Genomic DNA, 24039 nt, shown 5'->3' with positions numbered 1-24039 from the left:
TGATACAGAGTGAAGCCAAAAGCCCAGGTTGAATTCCTGTACCTGCCGAGGTTGTTCATGAAGGCCTTTTTAACCTTTTCCATTGCTGAGGTGTGGTGATCCTCAGGTTAAATCGCCATCAGTCAGCTCTCCTCTTTGAGCCTATGGTCATCTGAGACTATAGTGACTTTATCTTTTATATAATTTGTGTAACTTGTAAGGATAATTGTTGACAGTAGAAAATGGAATTTGTGATTTTGAACAACTTTGAGAAAGCATCAGGATTTTTATATGGTAAAATTTCTGTTTTGGATTGACTATTGTAATTTAACCTTTCTCTCACTCTCATTCATAAAATCCCTAAAGTGCAGAAGAGGCCATTCGGCCCATTGCATCTGCACCAACTCTCTGGTGGAGTATCTTACTCAGACCCTCTCCCCCGCCCTTTAGCTAATCCATCTAACCTACACATCTTGGAACACTAAAGGGCAATTTAGCATGGCCAATCCATCTAACTTTGCATATCTTTGGACTGCAATGTAGGAGCATAATCAGCAAAGTGAGTTCAACATGAAGCAAGGAGATGAACCCTGTCCACTACGCAATGGCTTTGTAACTTTAAGAATGGAATAAAAGTTTAAAAACTCTGTTTTCTAATGATGTATTGAATGAGTCAGTTTGAAGTCTGCACTGTGAATTTTAACTACAGTAGAAGTGATTATGATGGCAATAAAATGTGGGTTGAGGAGAAAGTGTTTGTATGTTGGATGTTTCTTCCTCGTACTTTGTTACTCTTTTACTCAGGAAGTTGGAAACCATAACTTCAGATGTTTTTTCTTGTTCGGTAAACTATTGATACCCTAGGATGAAGTCTTTCATTCTGCAACTTGTAAACGTAAAATGGGACTTTAAAGTTGTTGATTCAGTCAGAGTTTCCGGGTATTTTAATAGTGTATTTCTATAGTGTGGGAACAAACAGATTATCATTGTGTTTTTAGTTTGCGGATTGAAAGGAACTACCCAGGCTTTGTCGTTGCTGTGAAGAATAGTGACAGTTTTGTGTAAACAGTAATTCATTGTTATATTTAAAGATTTTTAAAAACTTTTAAAGGTAAACTTTCTATCTTTCGAATGAAACAGTCAGTGATTAGCTCTCAAGCATTTGAGAGGCTCAATTTAACTTATCAAGAGTTAAGTGAGATATATAAAAATATATATTATATATAGATGACTTGTCAATTTTCCTTGTGCCGTTTGAGATGTTTACTATCCCAACAATGATGCTCAGAGTTAAAAGGAACCTTGAGGGTTGTTCACTCCTAGCTCTACCACTTGTATACCTTGTAACCCTAACAAGTAGCAGTATCATAATGATTAGATACTAGAGTCAGCAGCAGTGATGTTGGAATGGCATCAAGGCTGTTAATGAAGTTACCGCCACTCCAAATGTATCTATAGCTTGTTCTCATTCTTCCACTTGTAAAAACTCCCTTGAATTAAATAAATTGGCCACATCCCACAGCCCAAACCTAACTAACCTTAAAAAAATACATTCCTTCAACCGCAATCCTGGAAAATTTACCTTGGGGATCTGATTACAAGGTGGGAAGAAGCAAAGGTAAATTTCTTACTTGCAATGCATGATGTTGATAATTATTGAGATAAACATTTACTTAGGTTCTTTTTGGAATGGGTGAACAAAAGTGAAATTTGAGAAAATAAAGCCCATGCAAAGCTAATATTGGTGAACTGCCATGACTACTTTGTTCCGTCAGCAATATAGAATTAATGCAGGATATTTGGTCAGATGCCATATCTGTTTTATGCTGTTTGCATCTAATCCTCGGGCAATAATCTGTATTTAAGGGAGTTCAAGTTTAGCTTATTGGGCTATCATAATTTAGTACTTTTTAATGCTGGTATCATTATGATGGATCCTCTTGCATTGCATGATCTCCATGGCTTTCAAAATCCTTCCTGAGATGTGTTGCCCAGAAGCAAACATAGTACTACAGAAAAGGCCTAATGGAGCCTTTTACAACTGTAGCTTTTTCATTGCTTTGTATTTAAGAACATAAGAACATAAGAAATAGGAGCAGGAGTAGGCCATCTAGCCCCTCGAGCCTGCCCCGCCATTCAATAAGATCATGGCTGATCTGACGTGGATCAGTACCACTTACCCGCCTGATCCCCATAACCCTTAATTCCCTTACCGATCAGGAATCCATCCATCCGCGCTTTAAACATATTCAGCGAGGTAGCCTCCACCACCTCAGTGGGCAGAGAATTCCAGAGATTCACCACCCTCTGGGAGAAGAAGTTCCTCCTCAACTCTGTCTTAAACCGACCCCCCTTTATTTTGAGGCTGTGTCCTCTAGTTTTAACTTCCTTACTAAGTGGAAAGAATCTCTCCGCCTCCACCCTATCCAGCCCCCGCATTATCTTATAAGTCTCCATAAGATCCCCCCTCATCCTTCTAAACTCCAACGAGTACAAACCCAATCTCCTCAGCCTCTCCTCATAATCCAAACCCCTCATCTCCGGTATCAACCTGGTGAACCTTCTCTGCACTCCCTCCAATGCCAATATATCCTTCCTCATATAAGGGGACCAATACTGCACACAGTATTCCAGCTGCGGCCTCACCAATGCCCTGTACAGGTGCATCAAGACATCCCTGCTTTTATATTCTATCCCCTTCGCAATATAGGCCAACATCCCATTTGCCTTCTTGATCACCTGTTGTACCTGCAGACTGGGCTTTTGCGTCTCATGCACAAGGACCCCCAGGTCCCTTTGCACGGTAGCATGTTTTAATTTGTTTCCATTGAGATAGTAATCCCATTTGTTATTATTTCCTCCAAAGTGTATAACCTCGCATTTCTCAACGTTATACTCCATTTGCCATATCCTCGCCCACTCACTCAGCCTGTCCAAATCTCTCTGCAGATCTTCTCCGTCCTCCACACGATTCACTTTTCCACTTATCTTTGTGTCGTCTGCAAACTTCGTTACCCTACACTCCGTCCCCTCCTCCAGATCATCGATATAAATGGTAAACAGTTGCGGCCCGAGTACCGATCCCTGCGGCACGCCACTAGTTACCTTCCTCCAACCGGAAAAACACCCATTTATTCCGACTCTTTGCTTCCTGTCGGATAGCCAGTCCCCAATCCACTTTAACACACTACCCCCAACTCCGTGTGCCCTAATCTTCTTCAGTAGCCTTTTATGGGGCACCTTATCAAACGCCTTTTGGAAATCCAAAAACACCGCATCCACCGGTTCTCCTCCATCAACCGCCCTCGTCACATCTTCATAAAAATCCAACATGTTCGTCAAGCACGACTTTCCCCTCATGAATCCATGCTGCGTCTGATTGATCGAACCATTTCTATCCAGATGCCCTGCTATCTCCTCTTTAATAATGGATTCCAGCATTTTCCCTACTACAGACGTTAAGCTGACCGGCCTATAGTTACCCGCCTTTTGTCTCCTTCCTTTTTTAAACAGCGGCGTAACATTAGCCGTTTTCCAATCAACCGGCACTACCCCAGAATGCAACGAGTTTTGATAAATAATCACTAACGCATCCACTATTACCTCTGACATTTCTTTCAATACCCTGGGATGCATTCCATCCGGACCCGGGGACTTATCCACCTTCAGTCCCATTAGTCTACCCAGCACTGCCTCTCTGGTAACATTAATTGTATTAAGTATTTCTCCTGCTGCCAACCCTCTATCGTTAATATTTGGCAAACTATTTGTGTCCTCCACCGTGAAGACCGACACAAAAAACTTATTTAAAGACTCAGCCATATCCTCATTTCCCACTATTAACTCCCCCCTCTCGTCCTCCAAGGGTCCAACATTCACTCTAGCCACTCTATTCCTTTTTATATATTTATAAAAACTTTTACTATCATTTTTTATATTAATTGCTAGCCTAGCTTCATAGTCTATCCTTCCTTTCTTTATCGCTTTCTTAGTCTCTCTTTGTTGTTTCTTAAATTTTTCCCAATCACTTGTTTCTCCACTATTTTTGGCCACTCTGTACGCAGCTGTTTTTATTTTAATACTCTCCTTTATTTCCTTCGTTATCCACGGCTGGTTCTCCCTTTTCTTACAATCCTTGTTTTTTGTTGGAATATATTTTTGCTGAGAACTGAAAAGGATCTCCTTAAAAATCCTCCACTGTTCCTCAGCTATCCTACCTGCCAGCCTGCTCTCCCAGTCTACCTTAGCCAATTCATCCCTCATCCTATCATATTTCCCTCTGTTCAAACAGAGGACACTGGTTTGGGACCAAACTTTCTCCTCTTCCATCTGAATCAGAAATTCGACCATATTGTGGTCACTAGACCCAAGAGGGTCCTTCACAATAAGATCCTTAATTCTACCTACCTCGTTACACAATACCAGATCCAAAATAGCTCGTTCCCTCGTCGGTTCCGTAACATGCTGTTCAAGGAAACTATCCCGACAGCATTCTAAGAACTCTTCCTCCATTCCACCCTTACCGACTTGAGTCTGCCAGTCAATGTGCATGTTGAAGTCCCCCATGATTATTGCCGTTCCGTTTTTACACGCATCCCTTATCTGCTTGTTTATAGCCCTCCCTACCTCAACATTATTATTTGGGGGCCTATATACCACACCTACTAGTGTCTTTCTCCCTCTACTATTCCTCATCTCTACCCATAATGATTCCACGTTTTGTTCCTCAGAGCCTATGTCATCCCTCAGTACTATCCTGATATTATCTCTTATTAATAGCGCGACCCCACCACCTTTTCCTTCCTGTCTATTCTTCCTAAACGCCTGATACCCCTGGATATTCATCTCCCAGTCCTGGTCACCTTTCAGCCACGTTTCTGTAATGGCCACTAGATCGTACCCACTCGTGCTGATTTGCACCATCAACTCATTTACCTTGTTCCGAATGCTTCGTGCATTCAGGCAAAGTGTCCTTATTCCAGCTTTTATCTGGACCCGCTTTGATGAGTCGCGAACACCCTCTCCCTCTACTCCCTTATCTAAATTACCGCCTTCATTCACTTGCACCCTCTCCTCTACTATTAATTTTGTAATTCCCCTTACCCCTGCATCCTCCACCCCATCAATTAGTTCCTTGATCCTAGTCAACTCTTCTAGCTCCCCTCCCCCCAACCTATCTAGTTTAAATTCTCCCCAGTAACCTTAGCCAACCTACCGGCCAGGATATTGGTCCCCGTGTGATTCAAGTTCCACCCGTTTTTTGTATACAGATCACCCCTGCCCCTAAAGAGGTCCCAATGGTCTAGGAACCTGAATCCCTGCCCCCTGCACCAGTCCCTCAGCCACACATTCATCTTCCACCTCACTCCATTCCTGCCCTCACCTTCCCGTGGCACAGGCAGTAATCCTGAGATTACTACCTTTGCTTTCCTCTTTCTCAGCTGTCTCCCTAATTCCCTGTACTCCCTTTTCATGACCCCTTCTCCCTTCCTACCCACATCAGCGGTACCAATTTCAATCTCTTTAAGATAAAGAGTAATATTCCACTTGCTTTTTAAATTGTATTTTGCTCTTGTCCACTATTTTTAGCGATTATTGTACATGTGCTCACATCTCTCTGCAGTTTCTAGCTTCTCAATGTTTGGAAAACCCTCTGATCTATCTTTCTTGGGCCCAAAGTCACTTTCCCACATTGAACCAATGCAGGGATTCCCAAACTGGAGTCTGTGGAATCCCAGTGTTCCATGAGAGGTCTCCAAGCAGCCCACAGAAGTTCCGATAACCATGTGACAAAAAGGCAGTTTTAAAAAAAAATTGTCACTATTGTATCTGCCTCCACTACCTCCCCCGGCAGCGAATTTCAGGCACCCACTACCCTCTGTGTTAAAAAAAACTTGCCTCATACATCTCCTTTAAACCTTGCCCCTCGCACCTTAAACCTATGCCCCCTAGTAATTGACTCTTCCACCCTGGGAAAAAGCTTCTGACTATCCACTCTGTCCATGCCTCTCATAATCTTGTAGACTTCTATCAGGTCACCCCTCAACCTCCGTCATTCCAGTGAGAACAAACTAAATTTCTCCAACCTCTCCTCATAGCTAATGCCCTCCATATCAGGCAACATCCTGGTAAATCTTTTCTGTACCCTCTCCAAAGCCTCCACATCCTTCTGGTAGTGTGACGACCAGGATTGAACACTATATTCCAAGTGCAGCCTAGCTAAGGTTCTATAAAGCTGCAACATTACTTGCCAATTTTTAAACTCAGTGCCTTGGGTGATGAAAGCAAGCATGCCATATGTCTTCTTGACTACCTTCTCTACCTGCATTGCCACTTTCAGTGACCTGTGTACCTGTACACCCAGATCCCTCTGCCTATGAATACTCTTAAGGGTTCTGCCATTTACTATATTTTTCCCACGTGTATTAGACCTTCCAAAATGCATTACCTCACATTTCTTAGAAATCTTAGAAACCCTACAGTACAGAAAGAGGCCACTCGGCCCATCGAGTCTGCACCGACCACGGTCCCACCCAGGCCCTACCCCCATATCCCTACATATTTACCAACTAATCCCTCTAACCTACACATCCCAGGACACTAAGGGCAATTTTAGCATGGCCAATCAACCTAACCTGCACATTTTTGGACTGTGGGAGGAAACCAGAGCACCCGGAGGAAACCCATGCAGACACGAGGAGAATGTGCAAACTCCACACAGACAGTAACCCAAGCCGGGAATTGAACCCAGGTCCCTGGAGCTATGAAGCAGCAGTGCTAACCACTGTGCTACCGTACCACCCCAATTTGTCCGGATTAAACTGCATCTGCCATCTCTCTGCCCAAGTCTCCAACTGACCTATATCCTGCTGTATCCTCTGGTCCTCATCACTATCCGCAATTCCACCAATCTTTGTGTCGTCCGCAAACCTCTTAATCAAGCCAGTTATGTTTTCCTCCCAATCATTTGTATATATTACAAACAGGAAAGGTCCCAGTACTGATCCCTGAGGACTGCCACTTGTCACAGCCCTCCATTCAGCAATGCACCTTTCCACTGCTACCCTCTGTCTTCTATGACCGAGCCAGTTCTGTGTCCACTGTGCCAGCTCACCTCTGATCCCGTGCGACTTCATCTTCTGTACCAGTCTGCCATGAGGGACCTTGTGGACAACATCCACTGCCCTACTCTCATCAATCATTTTCGTCGCTTCCTTGAAAAATTCAATCAAGTTAGTGAGACACGACCTCCCCTTCACAAGGTCATGTACACAGGGATCTGTGCTGGGTCCCCTATTATTCATCATTTATACAAACGACATAGATGACTATGTGGGGGTAGGATTAGTAAGTTTGTGGATGACACAAGGATTGATCGGATGCGAAGTGATGCGAAGTGTCTTGGGCTACAAGAAGATGTAGACAGGTTGGTCAAATGGGCAGATAAGTGGCAGATGGAATGTAACCTTGAAAAGTGTGAGGTGATACACTTTGAAGTAATTTGACAAGAAAGTATTCAATGAATGGCATGACACTAGGCAGTTCTGAGGAATAAAGGGACCTTGGCGTATTTATCCATAGATAAACCATCCATGGAAGGCAGAAGGACATGTTAGTGGGGTGGGGAGAAAGGCATATGAGATACTTGTGGCACTGTGATTAGCAGTCCTTGGGTGACTGTCGGTGTTGAGTTTGCACGTTCTCCCTGTGCCTGTGTGGGTTTCCTCCGGATGCTCCGGTTTCCTCCCATAGTTCAAAGATGTTCAGGTTGGGTGGATTGGCCATTGCAAAATTGCCCCTTATTGTACCAAGATTTGTGGGTTGGGAGGAGTGGCGTTTGTAGGGTTACGATAAAAGATTCAAAGATTGACCGTAAGGACATTCCACAGCTCACCTCCAACACATTCACTGAAAGAAACAAGTTTATGTTTTTGTTAATGCTCCAGCCAGTTCTCCTAAGGATATTTCTGAGAGAAAACAGCAGCTTTTTAAGAGATACCGCATTCTGTATCCTGACCCCCTTGGCCAGCATGCTTTTAACTGGGTGTTGTGATATTGTGTGAATTGAGATTATCTTGTATTTATGGCCTGAGTGAGATCAGCTTACTGAAGGGAATGACAAGTGGTATCTGAGAAGCAACAATTCCCATCACATTGAATCATACAATCGACCAACTGCATTTTTCCTTTTTAAAAAAACCTAAGGTGGAATTTCACCCCCAAAAAGCAAAAAAACTTATTGCAAGAAAACTGGAGCAATCTGTGCCAGTCATCAGGCACGCTCAGTCTTGTTTTGACAGTGTGGTGCGTTGCATGCTGGCACTGCTGGATGGGGGTGGGTACGGGAAGGGAGAGGGGCCTAAACACACCAGTGAGCCTGGCTGCAGAGTGCTCAGGCACCATTTTGCAAGGGTGCCCCGATCTCTGTGAGACAACTCTAGCCCGACCCCCTCCCTCCCCCTACTCCTCCCTGACACGGGTTTCTGTCATTGGGGCATTCCTGATAGAACCCCCTGCCTGACCCCCAATATGCCATCCCCAACATGCCCCCCTCATCCTGCAAACCCCCCCCCCTGCCCTGTATAGCTCCACCCCCTTGGCACTGCACCTGTCACTGTCAGGTGGGCACTTCTGGGGTGTCTGGGCACAGCTGGAGCATCTGGGCACTGCTCAATGGGTGCTGCCCAAAGGCACAGCCTGGCCATGCCCCCGACAACCCGGGGGCTTCAGTGGTCTCTGAGCCCCCTGTGGCATGGCCATCACGCCTGGTCTCTGCCAGTGAAGACAGTAGCGATTCTCACCTTTCCCACACTGTGCCCAAAGGCAGAAGATCCCGGGAGATGGGAGAATCCAGTGTTGAACGGGCTATGCATATTTTAATGCTATTTTAAAGATGCTAATTGCCTTGCGTTCTTTCTGGGTGCGATCTGGTCCGTTCCATTTGAAAGGGACTGGAATTATTGCAAACTGTTTGGCTCCAGGTGCGAAACCAAATTTTAGGCTTGCATGTTATTATCCTGGATCAGCGTGATCTGTGCCAGGCGTGGTGAGGTTAGAAACTCGTCCCCTTAATTTTTAATGGGATAACTTTAATTTAAATTTGATACTTTATGTATGGTTATAATTGCAGAAAGGCATTGATTTTTAAAATAATTCTGTTTATATATAAGATTTCTAAGTTCTTCATACTAGTTCTTCAGAAGCTTATGGCCTAGTTGCCTGTCTATCATTGTTTAATTAATGTGTCTTTTTATAAGATTTCAAAGTTCAAGCCGAAGAACCTTTGCGTTAGTAATGTCAATTTTGTGCGTTGGGGAAAGAACATTAAATCCATGCTTTTAAAAAGATCCTTTATAAAGGGGAATTGTGTTAAGACTTGAGCTCCGAATCTAATCCAAATGACTGAATTAGTTCACAGTTTCTGAGCTCTGTTAATAAGTGCTGCCTAGCAGCAGTTACAAGACAAACACCCCTCAGCAGGTTCTGGTAGATGTTATTGAGAACATGGTGTAAATCAAATCCTCTTTTTCTCCCTACTGTGTCCAAGCAGCTGGCAACTGGCCCAAGCCTAGTTTTTCTACTCTGTAAAACCAGTTACTAAGAATTGGGAAGATATGTCTCCACTCCAGTTATTAATAATTGACCTCAATATTTGCTGCAGCACCTTGCTTACAGTACTACCTCATATGATGATGATTTCTATGATGATTTGCCTTCATCGTTGCCAAATGCAGTTGCTTCCCCAGCTCCTCCAGATTGTGCCTCATTGATTTTTTTTTCACTTTGTTATCACCACTTGCTCTGCCTTCCTCTGGTGCCTGACATTGTGGGATGCCTGGGACTAAATTTGAATCCTCACTTTTGTACTTAATTTTTTGAGCATTGAAGTAATCATTATCCTCACAGAATAACGGCAGTATGGAAGCTGATCAAAATTAGCTCAGGATTGCAATCAGTGTGAGAAAGCTCCAAGTTACCTTTCACATGCAGTGATATTAGTAACAGTAAATACTCATGCAGCTCTTCATAAGTTTTTGCAGCAAATCTATACTCACAAAAGGGGCTAGATTATACAGTGAGGAAGGACTCCACACACCCCAATATAAAGAATCGGGAGCAAACCCACCTCCAGCTTGCCTAGCTTTAATTTTCCAACTGAGAGCCTTTCATTATTATAAGCGAGGCTTCCAATGCACTTCGGGAGGAAGTCACGCCTCATAGAGCTGCTGACCACTCTGAGGCTGACAGCTCTACAGTATGAGCAGAAATGTATCCGGACTTACAGGCAAGTCCAGGATCTCGTTGGGACAGGTCTTGGCAAGGGGGTATCAGGGAGCATGTTGTACCGAGAACCAGGAGGGTGTGGGGGTGAGGAGAGAAAGGGGAAAGCGGGGAAGGAAAACTTTGACGGGGGGACTGGCTGCCGATTGGCATTGAGGAGCAGAAAGGAGACACTCCTCCTTTCACTGGCTAGCAGTTTGCTGGGTCAAACCTGTCGGGCTGCACGTTGGTGTACTGGCCTGCCCTGCACCATGTGATGTCTGAGCAACAGTGGGATGAGGCGATTGCCCACTTTAAGTCCAAAGATGTGCAGGTTTGGTGGAATGGCCATGCTAAATTGCCCCTTCGTGCCACAAAGATGGGTAGGTTAGGTGGATTAGCCATGGCTAATTCGCAGGGCTACAAGGATGAGGTAGGGGGCCTGGGTAAGATGTTCTTTCGGAGAGTTGGTGCGGACTCGAGGGACCTGATGGCCTCTTTCTGCTCTGTAGGGATTCAATGGTTCTAAGGTCCTCAATTAGGCCATGAGCAGACAGCCTACCCAATGCCTTCTCCATTGCTTGTAAAATTGTGGCAAGGACAGGTGGTCTCGCGGCAGACAGGCCAGCAGTGGGCATGCCACTGATGGCATAATGCTTTATCTACTTTAGGGGTCCACGTGCATACTTCCCCGCCTGTGGGTGGGCAGAATATCCAGCCCATGAACCAATTGCACTTATTCAGTATTGGTAACCCTCAGCGTACAGAAGAATCTTCTAAAATCTATTCTATACTTGCTTGCCTTAAATGCATTGCCCCCTGACCGATTTAATATAAATCCTGATAGCCAAAATGAAGTGGATGCTAGACATATGAAAAGCATAAAATGTTGAAACGCTAAGATAGCCTTTTAAACATTCAATGAAAAGCAGTAATGCAAATGCTGGAAATCTGAAATAAAAACAGAAAATGCTTGGGGGGGAAATTCAGCAAGTTAGGCAGCACAGTGTTAAATGTTTCAGGTCTGTGACCTTTCATCAGAACATTTCTATTTCTCTCCTCTCTGATGCTACCTGACTACTGAGTGTTTCGAACATTTTCTACTTTTTACTACATGTGGTGCCCACACCGACATAGTGTCAGCCCTTTAATCATTTTAAGTATTTAAATTAAGTCTCCCTGAAACCTGTGCCTGTGTAAAAAGACTCAGCTCTCAGCTATAATGATAACCAAGGGCTTTTAAACTAGTTCATTTGACTGAATCTTTTCCAGAGCTTATAGTTACTAAGCATGTGAACCAAAACTGGAATGTATTCTAAGTGAGGCCTAACCAGGATTTTATACAAGGACACTGGGATTCTGTTTACTTTATATTGGATATGTCTCAGCTGACTGACTGGTGCCTCTCTTATCAGACATTCAGAAGTTCAAGCTTCGGCCCAAAATAGAAGGTTGACACTCAGATTCAATACTGATTTATGACCTGCCTTGTCACAAGTGTTGAGATTTCAAACCATCTGCCTGTTCAGCTGAACATGAACAATTCATGGCATACTTCAAAGAAATTATGGGGAGATATCCTAGTGTTCTAGCCAATATTTATTCCTCAGCCACGGTCACCTAAAGAGATTCATCGTTAACTTGTAATTTATGGAAATCATGTTGTGCAAAGTTTCCTCACAAAGTCTGCCTATATACCTGCAATTATTACACTTCAAAGTAATTCATGGCCTATGAAGAACTTTGGATGTTGTGAGAACATGATGGAATGCTAAACAAACATAGTTATGTTTGTTGAATTGTTTACTTACATAGATTAACTCAACAGTGTGAAAAGAGCAAGTGTGTGATTAAGACAGACACAATTCAATTGTGATCATTGTAAATTGAATCATCTTTTTATTTTTCACTTTGCAGTTGGCTAAATCCACTGTTTCGAATTGGAAACAAAAGGAGACTAGAGGAAAACGATTTGTACAAAGTGCTTCCAGAAGATGGATCAGAGAGGTTAGGAGAAGAACTCCAGAGGTATTCCTATTTTGCGCCCTACTCTTGAATTGCCGACATGTATATTCAGCATCAATGTGTCCAACATACTTATTAAACTAGGGATGCATGTGTCACACAACAACAGATGATGAAGTTAGTGTGTATTTGTAAGTTTGGATAATAAAATGTGTACACTCTGGTCAAACTCATTGGGCCATAATTTACCAAGCTCCAGAGCAGCGTAACTGGGGGACAGACAAAGATGCACTGAGGCACCCTACATTCCCCCCACCCCATGCCACCCCTGGAGGTTCCCAGGTAAGGCTTGCACAGCCTGGGAACTTCCTCTGGGCAATTACCCTGCACTGAGAGCCATCCGAAAATACAATTTTAAATCACAATCCGATACATCAATCAATACCCAGAAAAAGTTAGAAGGATTAAAGCCACATCTAACTTCTGGGTAACGATTTCACAGACTTCGACTGACCCCCAGGGGACTCCCCAAAACCTCCCAACCACACTCCTCCTCCAGAATTCTACCCATTTATTGACAAGGTGGCACAGTGGTATTGTGTACCGGGAATCGAACCTGAGTCCCTGGCACTGCAGCTTCTCAGCGCCAAGGACCCGGGTTCAATTCTGGCCTCGGGTCACTGTTTGTGTGGAGTTTGCACGTTCTCCCGTGTCTGCATGGATTTCCTCCAGGTGCTCTGGTTTCTTCCCACAGTCCAAAGATGTGCGGGTTAGGTGGATTGACCATGCTAAATTGACCCGAGTGTTACGGGGATTAGCAGGGTAAATATGTGAGGTTACAGAAATAGGGCCTGGATGGGATTGTGGTTGGTGCAGACATGTTGGGCCGATTGGCCTCCTTCTGCACTGTAGGGATTCTATGATACCTGGTTCTTGGCCTGTCAAAGATCGTTAAACCCGACTGGACGCTTAATTTACCTGGTTTATGGCAGCTAATGCCATAAAAATGGGGCACGGCCTTGTTGCATCCAACTAGCTGCCCTTGACATTAGACCCCGGAGACATGCTACACTGCCCGAATCTTGCCCGGTAAAAGTCAGAAGATTGGGGGGACAAGATAGGATTGAAAAGATTTTCAGGCAAGCAAGTAGGAATGGAGTGGCAATCTGACTCTCTGATTGCCATTTTGCAGAATTCTGGCCCATAGTAATATTGGTCATGTCCTGACACTGGTTTGGCATTGTGCTGAATGTAGTAGAGTCTCAGCGCTATCAGACATTGTTAGTGAAGGGTTTGGTTCAACTGTGTTATGAACTTGGATCAGGACTTGACTCTGTAATTATTAAAAAATTTATTAGTCACAAGTAAGGCTTACATTAACACTGCAATGAAGTTACTGTGAAATTCCTCTAGTCGCTACAGTCCGGCGCCTGTTCGGGTCAATGCACCTAACCAGCGCATCTTTCAAAATGTGGGAGGAAACCCACGCAGACATGGGGAGAACGTGTAAACTCCACATAGACAGTGGCCAAGTCGGGAATCGAACCCGAGTCCCTGGCGCTGTGAAGCAGCAATGCTAACCAGTGTGCTACCATGCCACCCAGATTTTCCACAACACATTCTATTAACATATGTTTGAAATTCTGGGCATGTTGCCATGTGCTGGAGATGTTGGATGGTGATTAGTCACATATAGTTTGGCAAGATTTACAAAAATAGTAGAAACATCGCAGATTGCATGACATTTCCTGCACTTCAGTCATTAACTTAAAATTATTAGTGTAAATAATATAAACAGCACCTTTTAGCCATTCTGAATGCATATGGGCCATGTTCATAGTGATACATGTTTTACGCTGACCTTGACTAAGTTGTCATTGTTACAGAAGTGACAAACTGATTTTACTATAGTATTTTCCATCTGCATTGGCAAGGCCTCCAGCTGTGGTACATTGCCATTAGAAGTGTCAGTGCCAGATCCACATGTCTGCTGAATAGAACATGAATTAGGTAACCCCCTGAACTGAGATCAACTGTCCTCCACAGAGCAGAAACATTAAGAGGAGAATCTCAGCAGGTCTGGCAGTATCTGTAAGAAGGGAAAAGAGCTGACGTTTTGAGTCCAGAAGACCCTTTGTCAAAGCTAAAAAGCATAGAAAGTGGGAGATATAATGAAAGATGAATCATAGCCACAAAAACAAGGGGAAGCGCTAACAGGTGCCAATGGCAGTCCATAGAAAGAATAAAAGGTGTGAATGGCCAAACGGCAGAGAAGCTGAAATCAGAGTAAACTGTGACAGATGAAGATGTGGAGAGATGGGTGGGAGAGAATTAAAATTGAGAAAGGGGATAAAAGGGAAGCAGAGGGGGGATGAGATAAGGGGAAAGAGTGGGGAGGGGGAAAGAAAAATAAAGGAGGACAATGTTCTCCATGCAACCTGGAGGAACAGCATCTCATCTCCTGGCTTGGCAAGTTACAGCCTTCTGGTCTCAACATAGAATTCAACAACTTCGGATGATTAGCTCACCATACCTCGACCCCTTTGTTTTCATTTTATTTAATTTTTAACTGTTCTCTACCTTTACTTTATTGTCCTCCTTTATTTCCCCCTCCCCCACTCTTTTCCCCACAGACAAAACATACTGTTTGTAGAGTATAAAGAACAGTACAGTAGGAACAGGCCCTTGGCCCACCAAGCCTGCGCCCTATCTAGACCAACTGCCTCTATCCCTCTATACCCGACCTGTTCATGTGCCTATCCAGATAAGTCTTAAATGTCGCTAACACGTCTGCCTCAACCATCTCACTTGGTAGAGCATTTCAGGCCCCCACCACCCTCTGTATAAAAATCCTACCCCGCACATCTCTACTGAACTTTTCCCCTCTTACCTTGAACTTGCGCCCCCTTATGATTGTCATTTCGCCCCTGGGAAAAAACTTCCAATTGTTCATCTTGATATGCCCCTCCATAATTTTATAAACTTCTATCAGGTCACCCCTCAGCCTCTGTTTTTCCAGGGAGGACAATCCCTGTTTATTCAATCTCTCCTCATAGCTAATAGCCTCCATACCAGGCAACATCCTGGTAAAGCTTTTCTGTACTCCCTCCAAAGCCTTCTGGTAGTGTGGCGACCAGAATTGGACACAGTATTCCAAATATGGCCTAACCAACGTTTTATATAACTGTAACATAATTTGCCAACTTTCATACTTGATGCCCCGGCTGATGAAGGCAAGCATGCCATATGTTTTCTTCACCACCTTTTCCACCTATGCTGCCACTTTTAAGGACCTGTGGACCTGTACTCCCAGATCTCTGTGTCTATGCTCCTGATGGTTCTGCCATTTATTGTACATAGGGGAGAAGGAAAGGAGAGGGTGAAGAATATGTTGTTGCAGTTAGAGATAGAGTGAAGAGAAATATCAACTTAATAGATGATAGGTCCATTCAAAAGTCTGATGGCAGCAGGGAAGAAGCTGTTCTTGAGTCAGTTACATGTTCTCAGACTTTTGGATCTTTTTCCCGATGGAAAAAAGTGGAAGAGAGCATGCTTGTGGGATCCTTGATTATGCTGATTTCATTTTTCCCTTTCAAGATTGATGACTACAACTGGCTTTCCCTTTTAATAACCAGCATTCTGATTTAATGTGGCCCAGTTCATTGCAACAGTACCATCTAATCCTCTTCTTTTGGAAGAAGTGAAACCTCTTTCGCACTGTCTTTTCTCTGTGGTGGTGAACACTCTGAGTTTCAGCCACTCCCTCTTTCCATTTTCTATCTTTTTTGGATTTAAAATAATTACAGTAAATAGATGTGGTTCTATGGGCCAGTTCGTAATCATCAGCTCTCTGCTGCCTGTCTAGTAGTCTGAACTCTTTGCTCCTCCACTTGTTTCCTAACAATTAAGAATATTGAATTTTTAAATTCTTTCAAAACCATCACCTCTCTGAGGGCTTCAAACATTTTTGAGATCTTTATAGCCCGTATCTAAAGATCAAAAAAGCTTTCCTTTACTCTTTCTAATTCTAATGAGTTTTCCCAGGATGTTTACTAGTGCTTTGAAACTTCTGCCTGTATGCCTCTGGAATTAACTCAATGTACACTAGCTCTTTTGGCTCTCTCATAATCCTTTGACCCCTCCTCACCCAAAAATACGTACATTCCACTAGCCTTACCCACAAATTTACGTAGCAAATTGTCCAATTCTCTTCTGGCCATTTTAGTTGTTTAGCTGATTCAGAGCGCCAGGGACCTGGGTTCGATTCATGGCTTGGGTGACTGTCTTTGTGGAGTTTGCATGTTCTCCCCGTGTCTGCGTGGGTTTCCTCCGGGTGCTCCGGTTTCCTCCCACAGTCCAAGGATGTGCGGGTTAGGTTAATTGGCCATATTAAATTGACCCGAGTGCCAGGGGGATTAGCAGGATAGTGTGTGGGGTTATGGGAATAGGGCCTGGGTGGGATTGCGGCCAGTACAGACTCGCTGGGCTGAGTAGTCTCCTTCTTTACTGTAGGGATTCTATGATTCTTTTCAAAAGATATAAAGAATGCTTCTACTCCATCTCCTCAAATTTTGGAAGCGAATTTAAACATCTTCCCATTAGCTTCATGTCTAGAGTTGCTTTCTCACTCACTCTGCTCTAGTGGAGTGGGCGGAGAAGTGGCAGATGACTTCAACCCAAATAAATGCGTAGTGGTCCATTTTGGCAGGTCAAATGGGATGAAGGAGTACAATATAAAGGGAAAGACTCTTAGTACTGTAGAAGATCAGAAGGACCTTGGGGTCCGGGTCCATAGGACTCTAAAATCGGCCCCGCAGGTGGGGGAGGTGGTTAAGAAGGCGTATGGTGTGCTGGCCTTTATCAATCGAGGAATTGAGGTTAGGAGTCCGGGGATAATGATGCAGCTATATAAGACCCTCGTCAGACCCCACTTGGAGTACTGTGCTCAGTTCTGGTCACCTCATTACAGGAAGGATGTGGAAAAGATTGAAAGGGTGCAGAGGAGATTTACAAGGATGTTGCCTGGATTGAGTGGCATGCCTTATGAGGATAGGCTGAGGGAGCTCGGTCTTTTCTCCTTGGAGAGACGTAGGATGAGAGGAGACCTAATAGAGGTGTACAAGATGTTGAGAGGCATAGATCGGGTGGACTCTCAGAGGCTTTTTCCCAGGGTGGAAATGGCTGCTACGAGAGGACACAGGTTTAAGGTGCTGGGGGGTAGGTACAGGGGAAATGTTGGGGGAAGTTTTTCACACAGAGGGCGGTGGGCGAGTGGAATCGGCTGCCGTCAGTGGTGGTGGAGGCAAACTCAATCGGGTCTTTTAAGAGACTCCTGGATGAGTACATGGGACTTAATAGGATGGAGGGTTATAGGGAGGCCTAAAAGGTAGGGATATGTTCGGCACAACTTGTGGGGCCAAAGGGCCTGTTTTGTGCTGTAGTTTTCTATGTTTCTAGTGTCTCTAATTTGCTGCATTCTAAGCTTAAAATATCTCTCTTTATCCTTTTTTCTTTCTGCCATTGCTAAGTTCTGCATTTACAATTCCATTTCAAAAGCTACCTTCTCTTTCTAGTTCCAGTTCTCGTTTCTAATTTTGCTGTTTCCCTTTCTCTTTCAGCTTAAATGCATACTAATTTCACTGTCCCACTTTTAAGAGAAATGAGTTTGTCCGACATTCCTGGCAAGTTTAAGTGCTCTGCTAGTGTTTCGACAATCTTGGGTTTCTTTAACACAATTGAATATAGTATCCAGTTATCTGCCAATTCCAATAGCTTAACCTTCGGCACAATTTTCAATTTTGCCACGGCACAATTTTCAATTTTGCCACGGCACAATTTTCAATTTTGCCACGGCACAATTTTCAATTTTGCCACGGCACAATTTTCAATTTTGCCACGGCACAATTTTCAATTTTGCCACGGCACAATTTTCAATTTTGCCACGGCACAATTTTCAATTTTGCCACGGCACAATTTTCAATTTTGCCACGGCACAATTTTCAATTTTGCCACGGCACAATTTTCAATTTTGCCACGGCACAATTTTCAATTTTGCCACGGCACAATTTTCAATTTTGCCACGGCACAATTTTCAATTTTGCCACGGCACAATTTTCAATTTTGCCACGGCACAATTTTCAATTTTGCCACGGCACAATTTTCAATTTTGCCACGGCACAATTTTCAATTTTGCCACGGCACAATTTTCAATTTTGCCACGGCACAATTTTCAATTTTGCCACGGCACAATTTTCAATTTTGCCACGGCACAATTTTCAATTTTGCCACGGCACAATTTTCAATTTTGCCACGGCACAATTTTCAATTTTGCCACGGCACAATTTTCAATTTTGCCACGGCACAATTTTCAATTTTGCCACGGCACAATTTTCAATTTTGCCACGGCACAATTTTCAATTTTGCCACGGCAATGTTATCCACTTCCAAATACGTTTGCACAAAGAAAGTTAAAGCGCATGAACAGGCCCTTCGGCTCTCCAAGCTTGTCCCAACCATGCTGTCCAACTTAACTAAAACCCCCTACCCTTCCGGGGACCATATCCCTCTATTCCCATCCTATTCATGTATTTATCAAGAACGCCCCTGAAAAGTCACTACCTCCCCTGGCAGTGAGTTCCAAGCACCCACCACCTTCTTGTAAAGAAATCTGCCTCATACATCTCCTTTAAACCTTGCCGCTTGCACCTTAAACCTGTGCCCCTTAGTAATTGCCTCTTACACCCGAGGAAAAAGCTTCCGACTATTCACTCTGTCCATGCCTCTCATAATCTTGTAAACTTCTATTAAGTCGCCCCTCAACTTCCGTCGTTCCAGTGAGAACAACCCAAGTTTCTCCAACCTCTCCTCATAGCTAATGCCCTCCATACCAGGCAACATCCTGGTAAATCTTTTCTGTACCCTCTCCAAAGCCTCCACATCCTTCTGGTAGTGTGGCGACCAGAATTGAACGCTATATTCCAAGTGCGGCCTAACTAACGTTCTATTAGTTTGCAACATGACTTGCCTATTTTTAAACTCAATTCCTCGGTTGATGATGGCAAGCATGCCGTATGCCTTCTTGACTACCTTCTCCTCCTGCGTTGCTGCTTTCAGTGACCTGTGTACCCTTTGCCAATCAATACTCTTAAGGGTTCTGCCTCACTGGAGTGAGAGCCATTTCTTCTGCAGTCTTTTACTTTGAATAACAAGTTCTTACTCTCTTTCCCCATTTCTCTCAGTAGTTACTTTTTAAAAAGTTCTACACTAAAATAATTATGCTTTTTTAAAAATCCTGGTCCAAGAATCCCCAGTTAAGGATAGGCAGTGACACGTCCACGATTATCCTCAACACCGGTGCCCTGCAAGGCTGCATCTTCAGCCCCTTACTTTACTATACTCCTTATACACATATGATTGTGTGGCCAAATTCCACTCCAACTCTATTTTCGAATTTGCCGATGACACCACCGTAGTGGGTTGGATCTCAAACAATGATGAGAGGGAGTACAGGAAAGAGAGAGGAAATTTGGTGAACTGGTGCGACGACAATAATCTCTCCCGCAATGTCAGTAAAACAAAGGAGATAGTCATCGACTTCAGGAAGCGTAATGGAGGACATGCCTCTGTTTACATCAACGGGGATGAAGTGGAAATGGTCGAGAGCTCCAAGTTTCTAGATGTCCATATCACCACCAACCTGTCCTTGTCCCTCTACGCCGACGCTATAGTTAAGAAAGCCCACCAACACCTCTGTTTTCTCAGGAGGCTAAGGAAATTTGGTACGTCCGCTGCAATACTCACCAATTTTTATAGATGCACCATAGAAAGCATCCTTTCTGGATCCTTTCCACAGCTTAGTATGGCTCCTGCTCGGTCCAAGACCACAAGAAGCTGCAAAGAATTGTGAACGTAGCCCAGTCCATCATGCAAACCAGCCTCCCTTCCATTGACTCTGTCTACACTTTCCGCTGCCTCGGAAAAGCAGCCAGCATAATCAAAGACCCCATGCACCCTGGACATACTCTATTCCACCTTCTTCCATTGGGAAAAGTTACAAAAGTCTGAGATCACATACCAACTGACTCAAGAACAGCTTCTCCCCTGCTGCCATCAGACTTTTGAATGGACCAACCTTATTAAGTTGATCTTTCTCTACACCCTCGCTATGACTTTAACACTGCATTCCACACCCTCTCCTTTCCTTCCCCCCTATGTACTCTATGAATGGTATGTTTTGTCTGTGCAGCCCGCAAGAAACAATACTTTTCACTGGATCCCAATACATGTGACAATAAATCAAATCAACTTTATATGTTACAAAACCCTGCTGATGTTTTGTGTGTGATCCAACCTGAAATGCTGGTTCCCCGTAGTGTATTGTTTTTTGGATTTTCATGAAAATCTTTTGCGAAAACAGTGAAAACCCAGATCTCTTTCATTAAACAACAAAATAAAAGAGTATTTTTTAAAGTAGAAGAAAATAATAGAACACTACAAAGACCAATCTTGCACTTTAGCAAATTAACAGTAAGCACTTAGTCCCTCAAAGACTAAAAACCCAAAAGTATCTGTTGCCCCCATAATCCTAAACTCTGCTGAGACCCTCACTTCCCAAACAAGAGCAATAAACCTGTCGGTCAAATCTAGCCAGAGATTACCTCAAATTGCCTTGCAATAAAGGGCAATATACCATTTGCCTTCCTAACTGTTTGCTGCACCTGCATGCTTATTTTCAATGACTGGTGAACAGGGCATCCACGTCCCTTTGCAAATCAACATTTCCCAATAATACTCTGCAATTCTGTTTTTCCTACCGAATGGATAACTTCACTCTTATCCAGTTGAGGTTGAATCATAGAATCCCCCCAGTGCAGAAAGAAGTCATCCACCCCACTTAAGCTTCCCCTCAGGGCCAATCTACCTAAACTGCATATCCCCAGACACCAAGGGGCAACCCAGCACGGCCAGTCCACCCACCCGCACACATCCAGACCATTGCAGGAAACCAGAGCACCCAGAGTAAAACAGATGGGGGAGAACATGCAAATCCCACACAGACAGCCACCCAAGGCTGGAACTGAATCCAGACCCTGCAACCACCATGCCACCGCACTGCCCTAGTGTTCCATACAAGTTTAACAAAACTTCCTTACTTTTGGACTCTATGACAATGGGGGAGATTTTGCGCCCATGTTTGCCCCGAGCGCAAAGGGTAATGTGGGCGTTAAATCCTGTGAAAGTTGGGATGCGTGATTCTCACCAGCACGATCTCGATTCCCAATTTTCTCCACCCTTGCTGGTGACATAATGAGGTTCGCGCCCAGTAAGTGTGGGAACCTCATTTCAAGAAATTTTAATACACTTTAATACATAATGACCTACATTATTAACAAAGGCTTCACTTCTTTTCACATTGACAAAGTTGATAAAGAAATAAGACTATATAAGAATAGGAATCAGTCAAGGAGAGTCTGCTGGGGGTGGAAAATAAGGACGGCCCCAGGGGGGGGGGGGGGAAGGGCAGTGGCGCTGACTCTGGATCAGGACTTCTGGGGAGCCCCAAAGAGTGGGGTTCTTCTTAAGTGGGGGCGGGGGGGTGCTGTGAGGGCAGGGGAGGGGCGATAGCTGTAACGGGGGAGTGTATTAACGTTGCTGTCGCAGTAGTGGTGGAGAGAAGGGGGAGAGTCTTTCCAATACTTGTATGGTGGTGGTGTGGGGAGTGCCTCTAATATATGAGGGGGGAGGGGTCACCCTGATTCTTGTAGTGAGGCATCCTCTTTGTCTATGGGGGGGTTGTGGGAAGTATATTTTAAATGGGGATCGGGGCTTTAAAGATGGCTCTCTCATATCTGTGGAGCTGGCACCAGGCCTCGTCCTGCCAGAGTGGTGGTGCAAACCAGAGTGTCAGAAAATCAGGTCTGAAAACTCAGCTGTGTCTTTGGAGAGACACAGTAAGAAGTTTAACAACACCAGGTTAAAGTCCAACAGGTTTATTTGGTAGCAAAAGCCACACAAGCTTTCGGAGCTCTTGGCCCCTTCTTCAGGTGAGTGGGAAGGAGATTCTCACTCACCTGAAGAAGGGGCTAAGAGCTCCGAAAGCTTGTGTGGCTTTTGCTACCAAATAAACCTGTTGGACTTTAACCTGGTGTTGTTAAACTTCTTACTGTGTTTACCCCAGTCCAACGCCGGCATCTCCACATCTTTGGAGAGATACATGGTGGTTTTCAGTTAGAGCTTGACACTGACAAAGTTTGGGAAAATTCCACCCATCTATCATGTGCAATGAGGATTATTAATCATTAGTTTCATTGGCTGGTGTAATGCCTTGGATTGTTTTCAAAAATGAAAAGAAACAGCTTGAACTGCAAAGACAATGGGGCGATTTCTTTTGGCCCTGTTCCCTCCGGTGCAAATCCTGTTATGGCTAGAGCCTCTTGTGAGAGGGGCCATAACATGATATGTACTGGGGAGTGCTAATTTTGAGATTCTCCCCGCCCCTGGCTAGCAAACATTTAAATGTTCATTTAAAGATGCAGAATCTGTTTAAGCCAGATTCACCCTGCTCCTCAAATTCACCTACCCGCAGGTGCAACATGAAGCCGGCAGGAATCACTACTGGTCTTACCATGAATGAAGTCCAGAGCTGATGACCATGCTGGGGAGGGGGCTAAGAGATCACTGGACCCCCTGGGGGGTCAGAACATGGGAGCACTCTGGCACTGCCAGAGTGCCAGGGGTAGGGCCAGGTAAGCACTGCCAAGGGGCTCTGCTTAAAGGGGCCTAAAAGAGAGCAAGGCATGGCCTGAAGGGGGTCTTTGGCAACCTCATAGCAGAATTTTGCTCAGTTGGGAGCTTTGAGAAGATGGTCTTGTGTCTTTAAGTCTTGCACATCTCTTTCATGGCACAAATCACCCCAACCTCCAAAATATTCTCTTAAGTGTGAGTTGATTGCGATTGGAATCACACCAACCTGGCGGGAGTCGCACCACATTTCCTGTCGGAGACCACCCTTTGGGCCCATTTTGTTTGAAAATGGCTGAAAAAGTCACCTGGCCTACAAATTGGCCAAGTTCTCGCAGCCTCTGAAAGCAGATTACCAGGGGACATGGCTAGACAGTTCCCTGATGGACTTCACACCTGCCATTGTTTGAACTTTCTGCAAAACACAGGGGTCACCATAGAGGTCACCAGATGGCATGACTCCAGAAACTGTCAGGAACAAAGGACTAACAAAACTTATTTTACAAAGAGAATCATAGAATCTCTACAGTGCAAAAGGAGATCATTTGGCCCATCGAGCCTGCAACAACAACAATCCCACCCGGGCCCTATCTCCATAACCCCACGCACTTACCCGAGCTAGTCCCGCTGACAAGAGGCAATTTAGCTTGGCCAATCCACCTAACCCGCACATCTTTGGACTGTGGGAGGAAACCGGAGCACCCGGAGGGAACCCACACAGACACGGAGAATGTGCAAACTCTGCACAGACAGTGACCTAAGCCGGGAATTGAACCTGGGTCCCTGGTGCTGTGAGGCAGCAGTGCTAACCACTGTGCCGCCTTTGGAATGCATTAATTTTTATTATAATTTGCTGAGATGTGGGCCTCACTGGCAAGGCCAACAATTGCTGCCCATCCCTAATCATCTTGAACTGAGTGGCCTGTTGGGTAATTTGAGGGTGGTTAAGGGTCAACTATTTTCCGACTGACCTGGTGTCATGTAGGTCAGACTAGGTAAGGATGGTAGAATACTTTCCCTCCCTAAGGGGATAATGAATCAAATGGGCTTTTACAACTCCGGATTTTATTGAACTTAAATTCCATCAGCTGCAAT

General features: G+C 44.4%; 1 protein-coding gene across 2 annotated transcripts in view; it reads left to right on the top strand.

Annotated features, from left to right (window-relative positions):
• abcc4 (ATP binding cassette subfamily C member 4 (PEL blood group)) overlaps positions 1-24039 on the top strand; it is a 370665-nt gene that overhangs the window by 16864 nt on the left and 329762 nt on the right. For both annotated transcript variants that reach the window (XM_078221654.1, XM_078221653.1), the window contains exon 2: positions 12157-12267. In XM_078221654.1, the coding sequence (XP_078077780.1) occupies positions 12157-12267 (111 nt within the window). The remainder of the gene's footprint in view (positions 1-12156; positions 12268-24039) is intronic.

The sequence above is a fragment of the Mustelus asterias genome, chromosome 10 (assembly GCF_964213995.1).
Source record: "Mustelus asterias chromosome 10, sMusAst1.hap1.1, whole genome shotgun sequence".
Lineage (NCBI taxonomy): Eukaryota > Metazoa > Chordata > Chondrichthyes > Carcharhiniformes > Triakidae > Mustelus > Mustelus asterias.
This window is presented reverse-complemented; position numbering and strand designations above follow the sequence as displayed.